This window comes from Pezoporus flaviventris, unplaced genomic scaffold (genome assembly GCF_033815535.1).
Source record: "Pezoporus flaviventris isolate CSIRO_AGI_PZ_B2104156 unplaced genomic scaffold, CSIRO_AGI_Pfla_v1 ptg000013l, whole genome shotgun sequence".
Taxonomy (NCBI): Eukaryota; Metazoa; Chordata; class Aves; order Psittaciformes; family Psittacidae; genus Pezoporus; species Pezoporus flaviventris.
Window position 1 is genome coordinate 9,484,833 of NW_026892561.1, and position 19,224 is coordinate 9,504,056.

The window sequence follows — 19,224 nt, forward strand, 5'->3', positions numbered from 1 at the left end:
TCACAGATCATAGATTCTCAGGAGTGATCACAGCTCATGGCTTTTTACCAGTCCAAAGCATACAAAATGCCTCACTCTTCCAGAAGCCAAAAAACGATGCCAAGGGCAGAGACCTCTGTAAACGGGGAAGCTTCCACCACCTCCCCAGCACTACGCCCGTGCCCAGCCCTCTCCGCAGTGCTGCCACACACTCCCGGCGTGCGGGGCGCGTTTCAGGGCATCAGAAACAGCCGGTGCCTCCCCGGGGGGTGGCCGCTCTACTCCGGAGCACCCTGCCCGCGCCTCGCAGCCAGGCTCGGCCCCCCACCGCCGGCACACCCTGAAACTTTCCCCGGCAGCCTGCGCACGCTCTTGCTTCCCGCGGGGAGAAAACGCGCTCCCTCTCCCTCCGTGCAGCGGGGACGGGGAGGCGGGCAGCCTCTGCCTCCCTCTTCTCCCCGCCCCGGCTCGCCCGCCCGCGGAAGCCTTCCCGAGGCTCCCGCATTGCACCGCCGCGCCGTGCCGGGGCTCGGCGCTGCCCAGCAGCGCCCCGCGGGCCCCCCGCGTGCCCGGCCGGCGGTATGAGCGCCGGTGAGGCGAAGGAGTATCTGGCCCGCAGGGAGATCCCGCAGCTTTTCGAGGTAGGCGAGGCGGCGGGGTGAGGGGGGAGCATCTTTCGCCCCGTCGGGGGGGGGGGGGGGTGCTCCGCCCTGGGACTCCGCGGCGGGCCGCGGGCTGAAGGTGGCTGGAAGGACGGAGGAGCCAGGGGCTGAGGCGCGCGTACCTTGCGCGATGAACCGCGCCGCGCAGGGCCGGGGGGGGCGCTGCCAGGGGAGCGCGGATCGCGGGGTGGGGGCTGCGGCCGCGGAGCCGGCGGGGAGCGGCTGCTCCTTGCCTGCTGCACGGAGCCTCCGTGGTCGCACGGGGAGCCGGGCGGCCGCACCCGGCGCAGCGCTGCGGTCTGCCCTCCTCCAGAGCCCGGGGAGGCAGAGAACTTGTGTGTCCGCAGGGCAGAGGACCGCCGAGGAATGCGGGCGGGGGGCGTCTTCCAGGTTTTCTCCAGGTTTTCATGGGTCTGGAGGAAATAACCGCGCAACTGTTCGGTGAGGGTTGGGCTGGCTTCCGACAAGTTACCTGCTGCTCATGGTTGATAATTACTTCTCTGTGCAGTGTTGATTTATTTTGTTCCTAAGCAGACATCCTCCCATCTGTGTAAAACACACACAGAGAGACGCTTACGTGTTTTCCCTGCTCTGTTCTGAAGCTAGACATCTTTTTATGTATTTGAAAATTACAGGACTTGCACCATGCTAATGTTTTACTACAGCGTTTAGAATGTGAATGGTTTAACGGGAGATGCAGACAGAACTGGTTTTCTGTAGAGGCTTAACGCCCGAGCTAGCAGTTTTTAAAAATCAGTGCACATCTGCAGAAATACATGGGTAGTTGCTGCCATCGGTTAAGTAGTATAGTAAGGGCAGAGGTGCATAGGAATGACATCCTATTTTATAAATTTAAATGTGTGTAAGTAATAAGCACTGTATAAAGTGTAGATAACAAGGGACTGAGGAAATCCTGAACTGGAGCTATTTATTATAATGCCAACTGTGACCCTCAAGTTTATTTGGACAAAATTTAGTAATAGCGCAAAGGAACAGAAGTCACCCTGAAAGACATTGTTAAGAGGTTGTCTTGTGAAGAGGTGAGCTGATGACTTAGGTATCACTTTGTCAAGAAAAATCAATTACTGTGCGTCAGAGCAGGGCCTGACATTCCTTCCTTCTTTCACACTCCAGATAATGCTCATAGGTGTGACTAGTGCAGAATTCATAACATAGGCAGGGGTGTTCTAGTGGCTGGGAATTTCTTGTCAATTAGATCTGGCAGCACCTATGAACTGTGGGGTTGGGGTTTTTCCTCCAGTACTGATCAAGATGAAGTTTGAGTATTCCTTTTGATTTTTCATTATTTAAGTGTTGACTCAAGAATACAGATAAGATACTTGTGGGTGCACCAGTCTTTAAGGAAAAGATACATTTTAGTGGTGTAGTAGGCTACACAGAGTATGTAACTTTTGAGGCTGGCTTGTGCATTGCCAATATGTAGATTTGCCAGGTGTAGTTCTAAGAAAAATGTAGGGAACTTTTTACTCTTTTCAGATTTGATCACAGTGTATAGAGGCAAATATAAAGACAAAGGTGCGAGCTTCCTGTCTGAATCATTTTTGTGACATTGGCAAACCAAACCAAACTAACAGGCCTCACTCTCACACATTTGCTTGAAATGGGAGAGTCTGAATGTACGAGGAATATGGGGTTTCTCTGTGTAAAGTCAAAGTGCTTGTTTTTTCCTGGCACCTATCGTTATAGTGTGTATTTCTGATCTTACGTTGCAGAGCCTGTTGAATGGATTAATGTGTTACAAACCTGATGACCCAATTGAATATTTGGAAAGCTGTTTGCAGAAAGTGAAAGAGCTTGGAGGGCCAGAAAAAGTGAAATGGGACACTTTTGTCAGCCCAGAAAAGAAGACCCTGCCTCCACTCAATGGAGGACAGCCCAGGAGGTCTTTTTTCAGAAATGGTAATGTATTAAATATAAAAATTGTTGTATTTCATGCACTGTGGGTGGTTTTACATCCACTACTGAATTATTTTATACTTACTTGTATACAAGATCATGCTTCATTCTGATTTTCCTTAGGCAAAGGATTCAAGGATTCTGTTTCCTTGAGTTTTGGTGTTTGCTTTTCTCCTCCATAACGGATGCTATGCAAGAGAGGAAACTGTAGTCTTTTGCAGCCTAATTACGGATGTTTGCAGTGTGAATGTTTAACACAGTAGTGGAGAGAGTTCTCGTATCCTCCCTAAAACATTTGCAAAGATAGGGGTAAAGTTGACTCAGTGCACTTGACTTACATCTTTAGTTGGTTCTGACTGATGATGTACATACTTGCTTCAGTGCAGTTAGACTAGGTTGTTTTTCTAGTTTATATGGGAGCTATGGGCTAATTTACTAAGTACAGTGTAAATGATAAACTCATAGAAAAAGGTGCATCTCAGAAAATCGAAGCAAATGCTATACCACTACCTGTAATTATTTTATTTGTAATGTTAACAAAGAGTAATTAGCTCATCTCTCAGTTGCCATAGTTATTCTTCCTTCATCCAGCATTTCATTAAAATAATTAGCAAGAATACTGTCTCCATCTCTCTGCACAACATGTATCACCAGAAGAGTTCTGCTTAGTACTATAGCTTATTGGCACAATGCAAGGCTTTTCTTCTCAGAAGCCACTGCTGAACTTGAGGTGCTATGGGCAGATCTCCACAGAAAAGCTTATGGGCTCGTAAAGAAACACCAAAGAAAACTGGCTTCTAGTGCTTCCAGTGTAATAAATCAGCTAAATAGAGGCAAGGGATATTTACTACAGTAAGAGCAAGCACGTTATAAAATTTGGAGATATTTATGTTTATTATACTTATTTAGATCTGTGTGCACAATAGATTTTGAGTTTTCTGTGTATTTCCACACAATTCCCTGTTTATCTTATTGTTTTACAGTGATGCCTGATAATTCGAACTTCCCGTACCGACGGTATGACCGTCTCCCTCCAATCCAACAATTTTCCATAGAGAGTGACACCGACCTCTCCGAAACTGCTGAGCTAATTGAGGAGTACGATGTATTTGATCCTGCAAGACCTCGACCAAAAATTATCCTTGTCATAGGTATGAAGGCAGAGTCAGTTTGACAAGATCGTATCTTTGTTACTTTGCCTTTTTATTTGTGCTGCAAATACACTGAATGCCTCTATATATCCTAACACAATTTTTCCATCTTCAATAGCAAGTGGTGCAGTCCAATTAGAGAGTGAAATTGTTAGTGCTGAGGATATAGCATCCCAGCTGTGTTTTAGAGGTTACAGTGAGCACCTGTGATCATGTTCTGTAAACTGCCTATCAGCAACTGGAGAGCTCATGGTTTGCTTATGGAGCACATCTGCCAGTTAGATTTAAACTAAAACAAACCTGTCCCATGCATTTCAAGACAGCTCTACCATGTGAACCAAAGTGCTTCTCCAAAGTGTGATCCAGATCTGAACTAAACCACAATTGTAGTTGTACTAAAACCGGCTCACAAAAAAGGGTATTTAAAAATACTGGATAAGCTAGATCAAAAAGGTGATAGGGAGTTGTTGACCTCTGTACTTAGAACCTTGAGAGCTCATGTATGCCCAACTGGAGTGGGTGTACGTGGTCACTAGTCCATTGCATTGATAAATTAACCCTTACATCTGTCTGGCGAATGAATCCTGTGCTAACTTCTTGGTCAGTGAGTGATCAATTATCATTAGGTAATTGTGCTCTTTCCCCAAGTTCCTTCTTGTGTGCTGTTCAGTGTCCTTCCTAAGCAACTGGTATTTTCCAGCCTCAGACAGTCATAGTTTTTGTTAAGAAATAGCTGCAATTTAAGTGTAAATCTACATTTTATTCTTTTTCTGAATTTAAGCTTTCTGAATCAGTTTCTTTGTCGTTGGGCATAGTTGCCTTTTGAAATTTTATCACCAGGCCCAATTCCCTGGTTCTCTGGACTATTTAAGTAATCACAGCAGAGGTGTCAGGTGGTGGAGAATCACATTTTTAGTCTGTAAAGCCTTATACATATCAAAGAGAGATACTGCTTCCATAACAGAGAATAGTACGTAGAATAGTAAAAGAGACTAGGCTCTGCACGCAGCGGTTCTTAGTAATGTGATATTGCAATATACTGAAAACAGAAAAGCAGGCAGTTTGCTAGGTATTTCAGGTATGCAAAAAGAATTGCTTAGGTTTTTCAATTTTGTTAAACTTTTGTTTCAGAATTACAAATCTCAACATGCAAACATTTCCATGCACCTTTGACCTATCAAGCTTGCAGTAGATGGAGAAGTAACACATGCCTTTCCTTCATCTTAATTAATTAGCTAGCCTTCCTTTCATAAAGGAGAAAAACTGGCTCCTTTTCAGTGACCACAGAAGGCTCTTAAGGCATTGAAATCTATATAGCCGTGTTGCAGTAGAGTGATGAATGAAGGTTTGATCTAGGTGAGATAAAGAGAGATTGGCTTTCACCCCTGGAACTGAGTGCAGGGGTATTTGAAATTAAATCCTTGAATGCCAGCATACAGCGAACAGACTATGGATTTTACAGAGCTTTTCTTCCCCCATTTATATAGGGAACAGTATAAACAGTCTACAAAGTCTATTTCAAATTTATTTTACAAATGAGTTTCTCTGAGTCTCTCTATTATAGTGTGATCTGTTAGAAACACAGTACTATATGTAGCTTAGCAGCTACTGTCCAATTTTGCACAGTATCAAGAAAATTGCTCCCAAATTCAACTAGTTATTCAAAGAATAATAATATACTGAATGAAAGGGAGAAAATGAAAAAAGTGCGCTATTAATTTCAAGAGACAAATATTCTACACAAAAAGAAGTGTTGCGTATCTTTCAGTTTGCAGAAGATGACAGTGAAAACTTCAGGTATGCAAGGTTTTTATGTCTAACTAGTGATAACTAATCGTATTGCCTAGCTCAGATGGTACCGGTCTCCTTCATTGTTGGGTACTGAAAAGAAGTTAAAGACCTGTCTTCTGCTTTGCACATTTGGTGAACTTTTCTTTAATAATGCATTAGCCCAAGATCTTTTTAATGCTTCCATAAAGGTTTTTACAACTTTGCTTTGTGAAATCTGTCATTCTTATAATGAACCAGGTAGCTCCAAGGCAAAAGAGAACTCACTTAGGGGGGGGGGGGGGGGGGGGGTTGGGTGCTTTTGTCTGCGCTAGCAGAAAAGTCTTCTGGTGAAATGTAAAGCTGTAAAGCTGCAAAGTGAGCATGTGACTGGATTTTAGGAAAACCAGATGGAACCAGCCAGGATGGCACACATCTGAATCACTGGGAAGTTTCTAAGGCATTATAACACCAGAAGACTGAATTTTGTTTACAAATGTGTTTCCTAGCAGATTTTGACAAACACTTTTTTACAGTTGATACAGCCTGAATACAAAGATCTTAAAGAAATAATTACCTGGTGGCATTAGCTCCGTGGTTCAGTATGTTTTTAAACTGCATTTAATAAAAAAATATTTGTGAATATTAAAAGACTATATTTTCCTTTACAATCAAAGTTTAAAGGATAGATCAAAGATAGCAGTGTCAGCCAGCGGCTGGCCAGTTGGTTTAAATCCATTTACGGAACTAGATTAAAACAGCTGCTTTAGTAAAACTTTTGGGGCCTACAAATCATTACTTGAAACCAGTTAGAAAACATAATTTTAGATGCTGCAAATGCTCACTAGTTTAGATATCTTCTAAGAAGTATGTAAAATCATCATGCTTTTCTTGAATAATGTGTAATCTCAGACTAAGTTAAAAGAATGAAAAACAAAAGTGATTTTTTGTAAACAGTTTTTCAGTATGATTTATTGAACAGTCAGGAATGGATACATAGTTCAATAAATTACTGAGATTTGCTGTGGGAAGTATTTTTGTCCTATCACTTTTCTCTTATTTTATTACCTGAGTGTTTCCCCTTACCTTGTAAACAGATAATTGCATTTAGGGATTATCCATAGGGGGATATTTTTGGATTAGAAAAACAAAAAGTATGAGAAGTTTGTGAACATTAAAGCAGACATATTATTAGTTTTTTTCTGCTTGAAATTCAAAGTGCCAGACTACATGTTTTTCTTTTCTTCTGTTTAATGGCAAAGCAAAGCTCTTCCGAATAGGAGTGTGAAGTCTGTCTACTTGGTTTCAAAAAGTTTTTTTCAGCTATTTTATGGTTTTACAGAGACTGATATTTTTTCAAGTAACAGTAATGTTTCTGGCATCTTTTGTATCATTGTTGGAATGCAGATACTATTTTCCTTGTTGTCAAATTTTCTAATTTTTTACATTACCTATATATATTTTGCATCTTTATTTTCTGGGATGCAACACAGTCTGTTTCAAATGTGTCTTGAGTCTCTGGGGAAGTTAAACTGAATCTCCTTCCTTAGAAGTTCTGTATCTGCAGGAATTATGCGCAGCATTGGCTCCAGTATGTTTTATAAACCCTTTGCTCTGAAGCACAGTTGCAACCAACTGCCCCTTTTCTCCAGTAGCTAGGCCTATTGTCAGCAAATAAAGCTTCTTAAATTTATAGTAATAAACGATACACGTATGTATAAACACACACATGTAAGATACATTATTTGTGTGTTATGCTCATTAGATTGCAGTATGTGGCTTTGTATAGAGAGAGGGTTGCTTTTGGAAATCTTTACAACAGAGTGAATTCCAGTAAGGAGTAATAATCCTGTTCATTCACCTGGAAAAATTTGCTCCATACAAACTGGCAGCAATCGTCAAACAATTAGCTGCACCTTTAGTGCTGTTGTTTTCATCCATGTGAGAAAAAAAGACGTTGGGAATCAGTTACTCCAAACCTGCTACCATTCCAGATTATCAAGAACCTATTATAAACTGTAAACTACATGGAATTATCTTGTTTGAACACTTGTCAAACAGGGATGAAACACAATGTGCAGTTTGGTGAAATGCATTTGTCGTGGAGAAGGATGAGCGTGCCGTTATAGGGAGAGGGGAGAGCCGAAGCAGAATTGCTGTGTGGCCACTTAAGTGGAGGAAATTATTCCTGGTATATCAGATGCTCGCATATCTGCAAAAGGGAAACATCCTTTAGTCTAACAAAGAGGATAGCTCAACAGTCTATGAAAGGAGTACAAACTGGAAAAACTAAGCCCATCTAGATCACCTGGAAGAATTGAAATGCAAGATTAGCTGTAAAACGTGACATAATCTGCTGAAAGGAGAAAGCAGATGCCTTTCAGAAGAGAAACAGCAAGTGAAGTGAATGAGGGGAAAATATTTTTCAGTTGTAATTTTACTGCACAGAGATAAGATACAGTTTTTCTTTCTTTGCTTATGTGTTTTAAGAACATCTGTAGCTGTATTGATTAGCTGGTTGTTCCAAATAAATGCTTATATTTGCATTTATCTTAACCTGGCTTGATTTAAGCATTATTTAAACTAATTGGGTAATGCTAAAACCTTTTTTTCCCAAGGGTATAACTAAGTGTGGGCAGGGTATGGGAACACCATAAGAACACACAGGTTTCCCTGCACATTCTCTTTAAGTGGGGTCCAATCTGAGTTACAAAGACCAGATGGAGAGCTGCCGTACAGCAACGGGATACAGAAGAGTTCCTAGTGACTACTGGTAACACTGAAAGCTCTCTGACATGTAATACTGGTGCACAGGTTTGAATCTGGTTACACAGAGTGTCACAACCATATTATGAAGAAATACTGCAAAGCTTGTCCTGCAATCAAATCTGTACTCATTATATAAATGCCTAAAAGCTGTTTATGGGAATAATAGATAATATAAGAAAGAATATGATTACTAACAAGAAGCTCATTGGGTTCATATTTACTGTCATTACATTGTTGTAAAGTTCATAAAAAATTGATATTTTTAATAAATTTCAAGTCTTTGGCTGTTGAAATAAAATTCAATGTTCTTACACACAATTCCCAAAAAACCAGCTACTAGTGTTGGGAATTAATATAAAAACATTTGTTTGGTTTTGCTTTCTTATGCTGTTCAGTAACATGCTTGTCTATATATAAGCATTTCCTTTAATCAAAACAATCTCCTGGTTTTACATCCTGCATTACAGTTTCTCTGTTCCTCACATCGTAGTGTGCCCTTTTAGTTCAGACATAGTGAGAAATGTTGAAGCAAAGGTCAGCTGGACAGCATAATCAAGAATGCATGAAAAAAAAAATCAGACACTATGTAAGGTAGCTGTTTTCTGTGGTTTCAATACCTACTCTTCCTGTGCTGTACTGAAGGGTCTCTTTATTCAAGTTGTCCAGCAAGCTGAACCTAACAGATTGCTTCTCTATCAGATGCTTCAAGCATCAATACCAGAAGTATGTGTAGTTCAATAAAAGTCTTTGTACCAAATCACTATGGAAACATCTCAGCTGATTATTTAATATTTTTCTGTATTTTAAAATTAGAAAACCTCAGAAACTCATGCAAGCGTATTTAGGAGCAGATTTTATTAGTTCCATTTCTTGACTAGTCCATTGATTTAATTGTCTCATTTAATCAAGTATGATTCTTACTGACATGAATACACTTCAGACTATCTGTCTGTCTTTGGATTCACAGAGGTCAAGAAGGGACCAGTTCATTGTCTGTTCCTCTACTACAAATCAAGAAAAATTCCTTTCCAGGAGCAGCTTTAGAATGAGGTCAGGTCTAAAAGAGTGCGTTTGGTTTTAATTCACAAGTAGACTTGTATTCCTTTTTTTACTTCATTTCGCAAACTGTTACCTTTGCAATCAGGTGGATGAGACCCATTTCTAATGGCTGTTAACAAGTCATGCAGCTGTGAGATTTGCTCTAGTAACGGCTGGAAAATTGGTGATGATAACAAAGATTTCACATGTGATTGGGTACTTCAGATGAAAGGTTAATTGAATGTTTTGCTTGTAATTAATAATAGGTGGCCCAGGAAGTGGTAAAGGAACACAGAGTTTGAAAATAGCAGAACATTATGGATTTAACTACATATCAGTTGGTGAACTGTTAAGGAAGAAGATACACAGCACAAGCAGCAATAGAAAATGGAGTCTAATTGCCAAAATAATTACTACTGGAGAACTGGCCCCTCAGGTACAGTGTATCCTGTGTTAATGTTTACTTTTGAAAGATTTGTACGTTCTGTATTAATGTGCACCATCAAGAAAACCTCCTCTACAAAATGAAATAACTAACGTCTTCTCTCTGTGTAAGGAAACAACCATAACTGAGATAAAGCAGAGATTAATGCAGATCCCTGATGAAGAGGGTATAGTGATTGATGGATTTCCTAGAGATGTTGCCCAAGCAATCTCCTTTGAGGACCAAGTAAGAGATTGTTTTTATTCTTAAAATAACTTACATAACTTTGCAACACTTAAGCTTCTTGAAGTCATCAGTCACAGTGAGATTCCAAGAAAGGCTAGATGTTATTTCTAACTGAGCATTGCTCTTTAAATCCCTGCAAGTTCATAATTATAGGTTGACAAAACGTTATCCTTTTGGTTTATGTTATATTGTGTCCTGGCTAAAGGCAGAACATTCTGTAAAAAGGCAATGTGATAAGATAACCAATAATCCAAGCCACTTACCTCAGCTATGAAAATCCCCTCTCAAGATGAAGAAGAAAATAACATCAAGTCTAACAGTTCCTATTTTTTGTATCTTAGTGGTTTAGAAAGGGAAAAGGCATTATATTTCCATATCTATTTGTCAATTTAATCTACACTGAGAGAAACATACTTAAATCAGTGTATATCTTCACAACGCTTTTAATCTCAAGTTTATTACAGTGCATTGGAAAGACTGGAATAAAATAAGGGTTAAAACTGCCCACGTTCTGCAAATTTTTGTGAACTAGAAATGATGCTCTTTTCTTAGAAATTCAGATCATTTTGGTACCTAAACTACAATTCTAAGGTTTAGTCAGCTAAAACTGTATTCCCAAGTTCTACTCACATGTTGTTTTCATGCATGTATTTTAAACTAGTCTAAAAATACTTAAATTCAGTGGAAAAACAAACAGCTTATGTCATTTTCTGATCAAACACTGTTAACAGTTATGGTCACAAGTAAAGGTTGTGGTTTCAGTGCTGAATTTTTAGGGTGCCTCATGCAGAGTCTCAAAGTCCTTCACAAATTCTGGTGAACTACCATTTCTGTTCTTTGAGTTCCCAGTGGCATTGCCAAGACAGAAATAACGAAACAAAGCAGCCAGCGAGGCATTTCATTAGCGTGCTTTTATAAGGTGTTATTCTGGGCAAAATAAAGAAGGCTAAACTGAGGAAATGAAAGGAAACAGACAAAATAGTTATTACAGGAAAAAAGTCAATGGTTGCCAACTATATCCCTTTATAATTAACAAACTATTTTATAAGTGAAACATCAGAAATTTGGGCTTAATGGTCACTTCCTTGCCTCATTTTTTTGTCCAGTATATTGTGTGATAGTGTGACTTGAGTGCATTTCTTAGTGCTATAATTTTGTGATGACGTTGGTTTATGAAAGAATGGGTGATGTGAAACAGGAAGAACTGACAGGAATTAAATTAAGTGCTTTGAGTTACCCTAGGGTCAGATTTTCTTTCTACAAAGGAAAATCAGTTAAACATTTGCGCACCCATCACAAGGTCCATTAGTAATACCAGCAAGAAATGGAGTCCAGGAGGTAACAGAAAAAGCTCAGGCAGTGCTGTAGAAGAGGAGAAAGATGGGTACTATATTTCATATATGTTTGAACCTTCCCTTTGTACCTTTCTAATATGTTTTTATAGTACTTCCTCATTTAATGTGAAACATTCTCTTCTGCCAGCCTGGTTAGCTGTTGTTGACTGTAGAAACCTACATGGAAAAAAACCTGACTGACAGATGATAGAAATACTAAACTTTGGCTCCTTCTTAGTATGTGCTATTGCTTCAGGGATCCTGTAGATTGGTTTGTTTGGGTTTGGGATTTTTTTTTTCAGATTTAGTCATTTTAGACCCGACCATATTTTCAGAGTCCATTTGTTTTCAGTCTAATGGGTTTTGCTGCATCATACTGCTTAAGGCCTGATTCTTCCTGAAAGACAGATGACTGTGTCTCTAAAAAAATCCCAAAGCACTTTCTATAGGACCACCTTTCAGCCTTATCTGCACTAAAATAAATATGGGAAAGGAAAGAAAGAATCATAGAGCTTTTATACGAGGACAGGAAAGAAAATTTAGTTTACTTAAGCTCCCCCTTTTCACCTTTTTTCGCAGCTGACCTCTCATACAAGCATGTGTAAAGCCATGGAAATAAATGTCCGAAGGATGTAGATATGTCAACATAAACCATATATTTAATCCAGTGGGATATATGCAGTATTTTAGCTTGAATTTATATTTTAAAGAAATAAAATATGCTTGTTTTTCTTTAAAATTCTTTTAATAAGCCATAATGCTACACCCATAAGTAGGAAGGCCTTGTGATAAGGAAGGGGGACTATCAGCAGATGTGGTATCCATTTTCCTTCATGGGATGAGGCTGACAGTAATCCATAGTATGTCAGGTTGTTTACATTAAGCATGCTAACACTTTTAAGGCCCTCAGAGATCCCTCAATGGGAAACACAATGGGGTTGTGGAGAATTCAGTAATTAACTGTTGTGATGATTTGTGTAGGTCTGCAATTAAAAATGCTGCGGGTGTGTTCCACGGCAAGATGAGAAATAATTAGTTTTCATTTCAGTGTTGCTTAACTAGTAAGGCACTTTATGATTAGAAGACCTATTAAGCAATGGAATAAATATCCCTCTGAAGAAAACGGTGAAATCCCACAAAATGCAAATAGTCAAATCACATTATTCTGTAATTCATATTTCTTATTTTTACAAAGACACCCTGTGTAGAACAGAGATCTGTTGATAAAAAGTTCTGAGTAAGAACTAATTCTTATTGCTAGTAACATTTTGTCATGGGTGACTCTTACAGATAGTCCCTTTAAGATCTTTGCATGCTTATGTACCTTAAAACAGCAGAAAAAGTTGTATAACACAAGCCATTTTAAAGGTTACACTTAGGGGAACTGTCAAAAAATGCATGAAGTAGGAGTTACTATTTATTTAACTTGTTTTCTTCACTCATGATCCCTTCATAGCTGTTAATTGTTTTGATTACAAGGATTCTAAAATGCAATTGTGTGCTTTTGAACAGAGACTTTATCATTTGTTCCATAAAGGAGCTAGAACACTTGTGGATTTTATGATGTGAATTAAAATAATGATGGTAAGTTTGTACAAGGATAAATAGAATATGCTGCCTTTCTCAGTTCTTTCAGTCATATAGGATATAAAGTAGATGCCAGTGGAAGGAATGAGCAGCAGAGACAAGGGTGACTGTTCACTTATCCTTCATCATTTGAGTATGATGGAATGCATATTCATCTGTAACCCCATGTATTGTGGTTTAACCCCAGTAGGCAACTAAGCACCATTAAGCACCACACAGCCACTTGCTCACTCCCCCGTTGTGGGATGGAGGAGAGAATCAGAAGGGTAAAAGTGAAAAAACTTGTGGGTTGAGATAAAGACAGCTTAAAGCAAAAGCTGCATGCACAAGTGAAGCAAAACAAGGCATTCATTCACCACTTCCCATTGGCAGGCAGGTGTTCAGTAATCTCCAGGAAAACAGGGCTCCATAACATATAACAGTTACTTGGGAAGACAAAATGCTGTAACTTTGAAGATTTCCCCCCCCCTTCCTTCTTCTTCCCACAGTTTTATATGCTGAGCATGATGTTATATGGTAGGTATCCCTTGGATCAATTGGGGTCAGCTGTCCCAGCTGTGACCCCTCGCAACTTCTTGTGCAACTCCAACCTACCCACTGGTGGGGTGGGGTGAGAAGCAGAAAAGGCCTTGACTTACAAGCCCTGGTTAGCAATAACAAAAACAACTCTGTATTATCAACACTGTTTTCAGCACAAATCCAAAACAGAGCCCATACTAGCTAAGAAAATAAACTCCCAGCCAAAACCACCACATCATGGAAGCTTGAAATAAGCAAGCATTCAGTTTAAAAGCAGCATTTTCCACTGTATAGCCTTTCTCCTTTGCCATTGTTTACACAGACAGAAACAAACTCCAAAAATATGTATAGTAATCCCAATGATGAATTGTAGGGGCAGAATATGGAGGACAAGTTATCGAACTGAATGGAAATAGAGATGAGTAATACAAGATATTCAGACAGTAATCTGAACAAATGTGAGAGAAATAGGAAGTCTATAAACAAAACAGGCTACACAAACCTGACACCATTATAGTTCAAGAAAGCATGTCAGGTCTTCGTTGATCGTAAAAAGTCTGTATTGTTTTATTACCCCTATGTTCCTTTTTGTGAGTTATAATACAGTGGGATCAAGAAAGTATCTGAACCAAATTTCACATAAAGGGCCAGGAAGTCAAAACTTGGAATAGATATGGGGTAGCCACAGTGGTCAATGAAAGGAGAACCAGGAGAGAGCCTGTACAGTTTTTGGTCTGAGCCACATCAGATCATCTCCCCTTTCTCCACCAGTGCATGTTGTGGAAAGCAGGTCATGACCAGCGGACAGGCAAGGCACAAAGGGAATAAAATCTGTCTTGCTCCCAAACAGTAATGCTATAGCTGCCTTCTGAATGCTGTTTACTGAACCTTTTTATATCTATTGTTACATGGCTTTCACCAATAAGAACTGTGGTGAGTTATTGTAAAGATAAACTAATTTATAATGGAAATGGTTCATCATATTAGTAGAGGAAAAGGTCAGCTAAGGTGTCTGCTTTCTCTTGCAAGCACATGTAAAATCTAACTGTGCTGTATTTACAGACTTTTTAAGGTAACAAATTATTTATGCTAAATTAATTCTTTCAGTTTCATGCCTCACATAGCTGTTACTGGCACTTGACACTATTTAAGTTAAGCTTTCAGGATTTCTTCATTTTGTGAAAAAATCAAATGGATACCTATATGTTTGAACTGTAGTTACAGTACCTGTCCTGCATAATGTTCTAGTATAGAAAACCAAAATAATAATGAACTATTGCGAACTTCACTCATAATTGCTTCTGGTACTACCAGCGCATTTTTATCCCTTTGACTAATCCAGAAGCTGAACTTTTCTCTGCAAAAAAAAATGTTATTTTTAGTAAACGAGTCAAAGCAAACCAACTTATGCTAACATTCCCAAACATAGGTATAGCTAAAAGACGACTATTTCTTCCTTATTATATTGCCAAACACTTGTGTGGACACTAAGTTCTCAACGTGTTGCTAGGCAGAATTGTATTAAAGCACATTACATTTCAATGACTGAAGTGCCTAAGATAAAGCAATGCATCATTTGCAGCACTCCCAGTATTTTTTTTTGCTGCTCATATCTAGAAACCAGAAGTAATAAACACTGCTTCCCAGCAATAACGTCAATGTGGAGTAAGTAAATTAAAAAGCACTTTACACATCTAAGGAATTTTACATTTGAATTGATTCTTTTTTCCCCTCTTAGTGTTATTAATATCACTGTTTCTATATCTATATCTTTTGAGAAGGCAAGTCTTTAAGATGGTATCAGTGATGCTTTCAGATTTTCAGTAGTGCTTGCCAACCAGCAGCAGCAACTGCTATTCTGATCAGTCACACCAGCTTCTTTTCTTAATGGTCTGTTCCTCATTGCAGACTCATTGCAGCCTGTGAGAACTCATAGCTGTGAGCATTGCAGTTTTCTGTGTTTGAGTTTTCTCTGAACTTCTTATTAGAGCTGTATTTTTCTCTTTGAAAACTGAATATTTGATGCATAATTTCTCTCACTGGAAGTCTTGGATTGTTGCCAAACCCTGACTCTCATTTCTTAATTTCAGAAAGTAATCAATACCACCAACACTTGAATAGGGGTCCTTTTAATAAAGCCCCAAAGTCATTTAAGTATGAGAATCTCAGTTCTCACTTTAAAACAAAGTTCCAGGCAGTCATGATTGTGGAATAAGAGTGAAAACATGAATTTTAATGTCGTAAAAGCAAAGAGAACTGCCAGTTTATATATTTGTTTTAAATAGATGATAATTTCTGAGTTGTGGTAATTTTGAAATCCTTCTGTGTAGCAGCACAGATTTAATACTGATTTATTTAGCCTTTCAGTTTGAGCCTAGGCATAAAGCTATCCTAAAGAATGAATTTCTAAGGTATCCATGATCTCTGCTGAGTGCAAATAGTACAAAGGTTTAGATTCCAAACACACGTTCAAAAGTGCCAAGGAGGAAATGGTTTATTTACCATTAACGTGTCAGCTTGAAATTCAGCAAGTCAGCTACAATACCAGCATGCTCAAGCATGCTAAGTATCTTCCTCTCCACAAGCACTGTAATGAAATGCCTCTGACTGGTGTATTGAACTCAAATGACTTGTGAAGAAGAAACTGTAGTTTGACTTTGTATGTAATCTCTCACATGGCAGTGTTCTTACCCTTCCCAGGAGAAATAATTTCTCACTTCAGTGTTTTCCAGTTAATTTTAATTACTGCTTTAGTTTGGTGGGTTTTTTTCCACTTTCAATCATTCATGCATAACTTCTGATTGCATCATTTCCTTCACCAATATTAATGTTTAGTTTCAATAGTGTAAATACAGATGAAATTTGCTTAAAATATATTAGTTGTAAGTTTTGAAATGAAATGTGGAAAAGGTACTAGAATAAAATATTCATTAATGAATATAATTTAATTCCTTGATAAAAGACTGCTTTTATAGAAATTATCTTAAAAATATTTTTGTGTTAAATGGCCTGGGTGACAAGACTGTATTTGAAGAAGTAAATTTTAATTTCAGTAATGAAGAGGCAGTAGGTTTTACTGATTCTTTGTTTAAAATGTCATTAAGAATATTCATAAACACACTACACCTACAAAGAATAACTAGTTAATCGTGGCTGTGATACAAGTTAACTTTGTTTAACTCACCAATATATTCCTTATGAAGATTATTATGGAAAGTAATTGTGTTAAAGTAGAACTATGTAGATGGCAATATATAGGATGCTGGGAAAAACTGACTTGTACTTTCACAGTCTCACAGGCTAAGGACAGCAGTACTATTCCTCCAAGTCCAGTACTTAAACCTCAAAGCAAAAATGACGTCTGCAGTCCCCTCAAAAGTTTGATGTAGGTGTTTGACCTGTATGTAGGCAGCTAAGCTATGACTGTCTGCCAAGCTCATGCTCTGCAAAGAGCTTCTTGTAGGAAACCTGCTCTGTCACTGGCCAGGAGTGTGGGCTCCAGAACAACTAGAAAAATGAATGCAGCCTTTCTGTGAATCTTCTTAAGGATCTCTTCTCTGCAATAGGTTTTTGTTCTGGTAAAGGCATTTTTTTTTTTTTTCCCACCATGGTCTGTGTGTCTTCTTCGTTTCATTCCTTCCTCAATTTCTATCTCCCTTCTCCCAAATCTCCACTTAATTGTTCCAGGCTGATAGCCTCAGGTACAGTCTCCTACTGGATCTATGTACCCAGTCATTTGTATGAGTTGGAGGGCTAGCATATCAGCTATCTGCACTGCTGTGGTTCCTCTCTTTCATTCTTCTTGGCCCTGTGAGTTTTCCATTACTTTCTTAAAGCCAAACTTGAGCAGGAAGCCTGTGGAATAGTCTTACTGTCTGTATTCTCTCCTGGAAGGTAGAACACTGTCCTGCTTCAATTTTCTGCTGGGTATGAGATCCTAGACCTCAGGTTTCCTATTTTTCTGACAAGGACTCTGCTAGCCAAACTAGCCAAAAGAGAGCTCAATCCTTTTCAGTTCTTTATCCTCAGAAGAGCAAATGGAGGTGCCTGCTGGGCAGTTCTGAACCAGAGGTCTGCTTAGACCTTTCTTTTTAGCATTAACATTTGCAGATAGGGATTCCTATTTACTAGCTGCACTGCACAGATGAAAATCTGTTCTCCCTGAAGACACCTGCTGCTCTTAATCAATTATTAGGGGGCCTAATTATGTAGCCAGGGCAATCTTCTGGAAGCTTGTTTCTTAGGCACTGTGAATATGGTTCAAAAGCAGTTACTTGAGAAAAAAAAACTGTGAGCGGGATTCATTCTTTGACAACATGATTCATTATTTTGCTTTTCTAAACCAAGAAAAAACTATGCAAACAGTCTAGTAACCCAACAGAGATGGAACTATAAAAAGCAATTCAGTAATTACAAGGGAGAGCACCCATACAATGGACATAAGCTAGCTTGCTAGTAACCTTTATCAATTAGAATAAAGTGCACTGTTAAATTAATGACGGTTGTTCATGAGCTGTCAGATGAGTTTTCTCAGGAGTATCTAGTAGAACACACCAGGAATTAAGAAACAGAGCATTTTTGTCTAGTGCCTAATGAGGAATAATGAGAGAGAATGTAATCATCTAATTTCTAGCAAACAACCGCACTACTCTCACTAACAAGAGGAGATGTAGAAAATATCCCTAGAGAAAACATCTTTCCACTTACTGCTTTACGTCAATAGCACCACCGACTTGCATGGGATTACTCTCAATTTACTCCTAGTTCCAGTTTCAGAGGATATTCAGACCCAAAGAGAGTAGTATTTACTTACTTGTATATACTATTCTAAAAAAATAAGAGGATGTACCCACCCGTTTTATTCTGAGTTGATGCCACACATTCTATGTCCCATTTAAAATTCAGAAGGTTGTAAATAACCAGAAACCTGTCTGTTCCCATAGGCAAAGATTCTGCCTTCTGCTGAGTTCCAGTTAGTAACTAGTCAAATTTATTTCCCTAAAACCCGAAGTCCTTCCTCACATGCATTTCTGGACATGAAAAAGACCTTCTGCCTTTAGCAAAAGATAAGCATGCTATGGAAAATCAGTGATGGAATCCAGTTCTTCTGTCTGTGCTGGTTCTATACACCTCTTCTACAAGCCAAGTCTCAGAATAAAACTTATTCCCCAGTCATAAAACTCCACAACAGTTAGTTCTGAGTTTAAAAAATAGGTTTGGGTTTGTCATTTTTTTTTTTTGTAAATGAGTCATAAAAAGACCTTTTCCTGTGTTAGAAAAAAGCAATTTTTTACTCATATTTACGCAGGAGAACTAGATTTTTCTCGAGAAGCAATCCCAGATGTCTGTATGCTCACACTAGCCTGTTTCTTTCCAACTTAAAAGTATTTCTGAGCATGTCTTGCAGACACGTGCAGTTGACGTAGGTGGAAGTAGAGTGGTTCCTGAAAACAGGAGTGAATTATCAATAACATTTTAAGCTTTTACCCCACAGGTTGTAAATGCATGTATAAGAAATACATTAAGTGCTATTAGGTCTGACTACCTATGGATATAGAAGAGATGTTGCCCTTTCATGCATCTAAAATGAAGCAGAGGCTTCTGTTTATTAAATGGTTTTCAGCTACTTTCTGATGATAAAAATAAATATTCTTCAAATTTAATTCATAGAGATATCACATAATCAGAATCTGCTTTGTCTTCCTACCTCAAATATGTTTGAATTACCTTTTTTTCCACTTCAACAGAAAACCTTCTAGACAATACTTCATTTGAAACTAGGCTTCTTGAACTGAGAATTTTAAACCATTGTTTTCATTGACATTTTATTT

At 38.8% G+C, this 19,224-nt stretch overlaps 1 protein-coding gene across 1 annotated transcript in view; it reads left to right on the plus strand.

Moving 5' to 3' along the window:
- Positions 1-212: 212 nt before the first annotated feature.
- The window catches only part of AK5 (adenylate kinase 5), a 91,106-nt gene continuing 72,094 nt past the window's right edge, over positions 213-19,224 (plus strand). Inside the window, exons 1-5 of the mRNA XM_061451551.1 lie at positions 213-620; positions 2,375-2,561; positions 3,542-3,709; positions 9,550-9,719; positions 9,840-9,953. Coding sequence (XP_061307535.1) covers positions 561-620; positions 2,375-2,561; positions 3,542-3,709; positions 9,550-9,719; positions 9,840-9,953 — 699 coding nt within the window. The 5' untranslated portion in view covers positions 213-560. The remainder of the gene's footprint in view (positions 621-2,374; positions 2,562-3,541; positions 3,710-9,549; positions 9,720-9,839; positions 9,954-19,224) is intronic.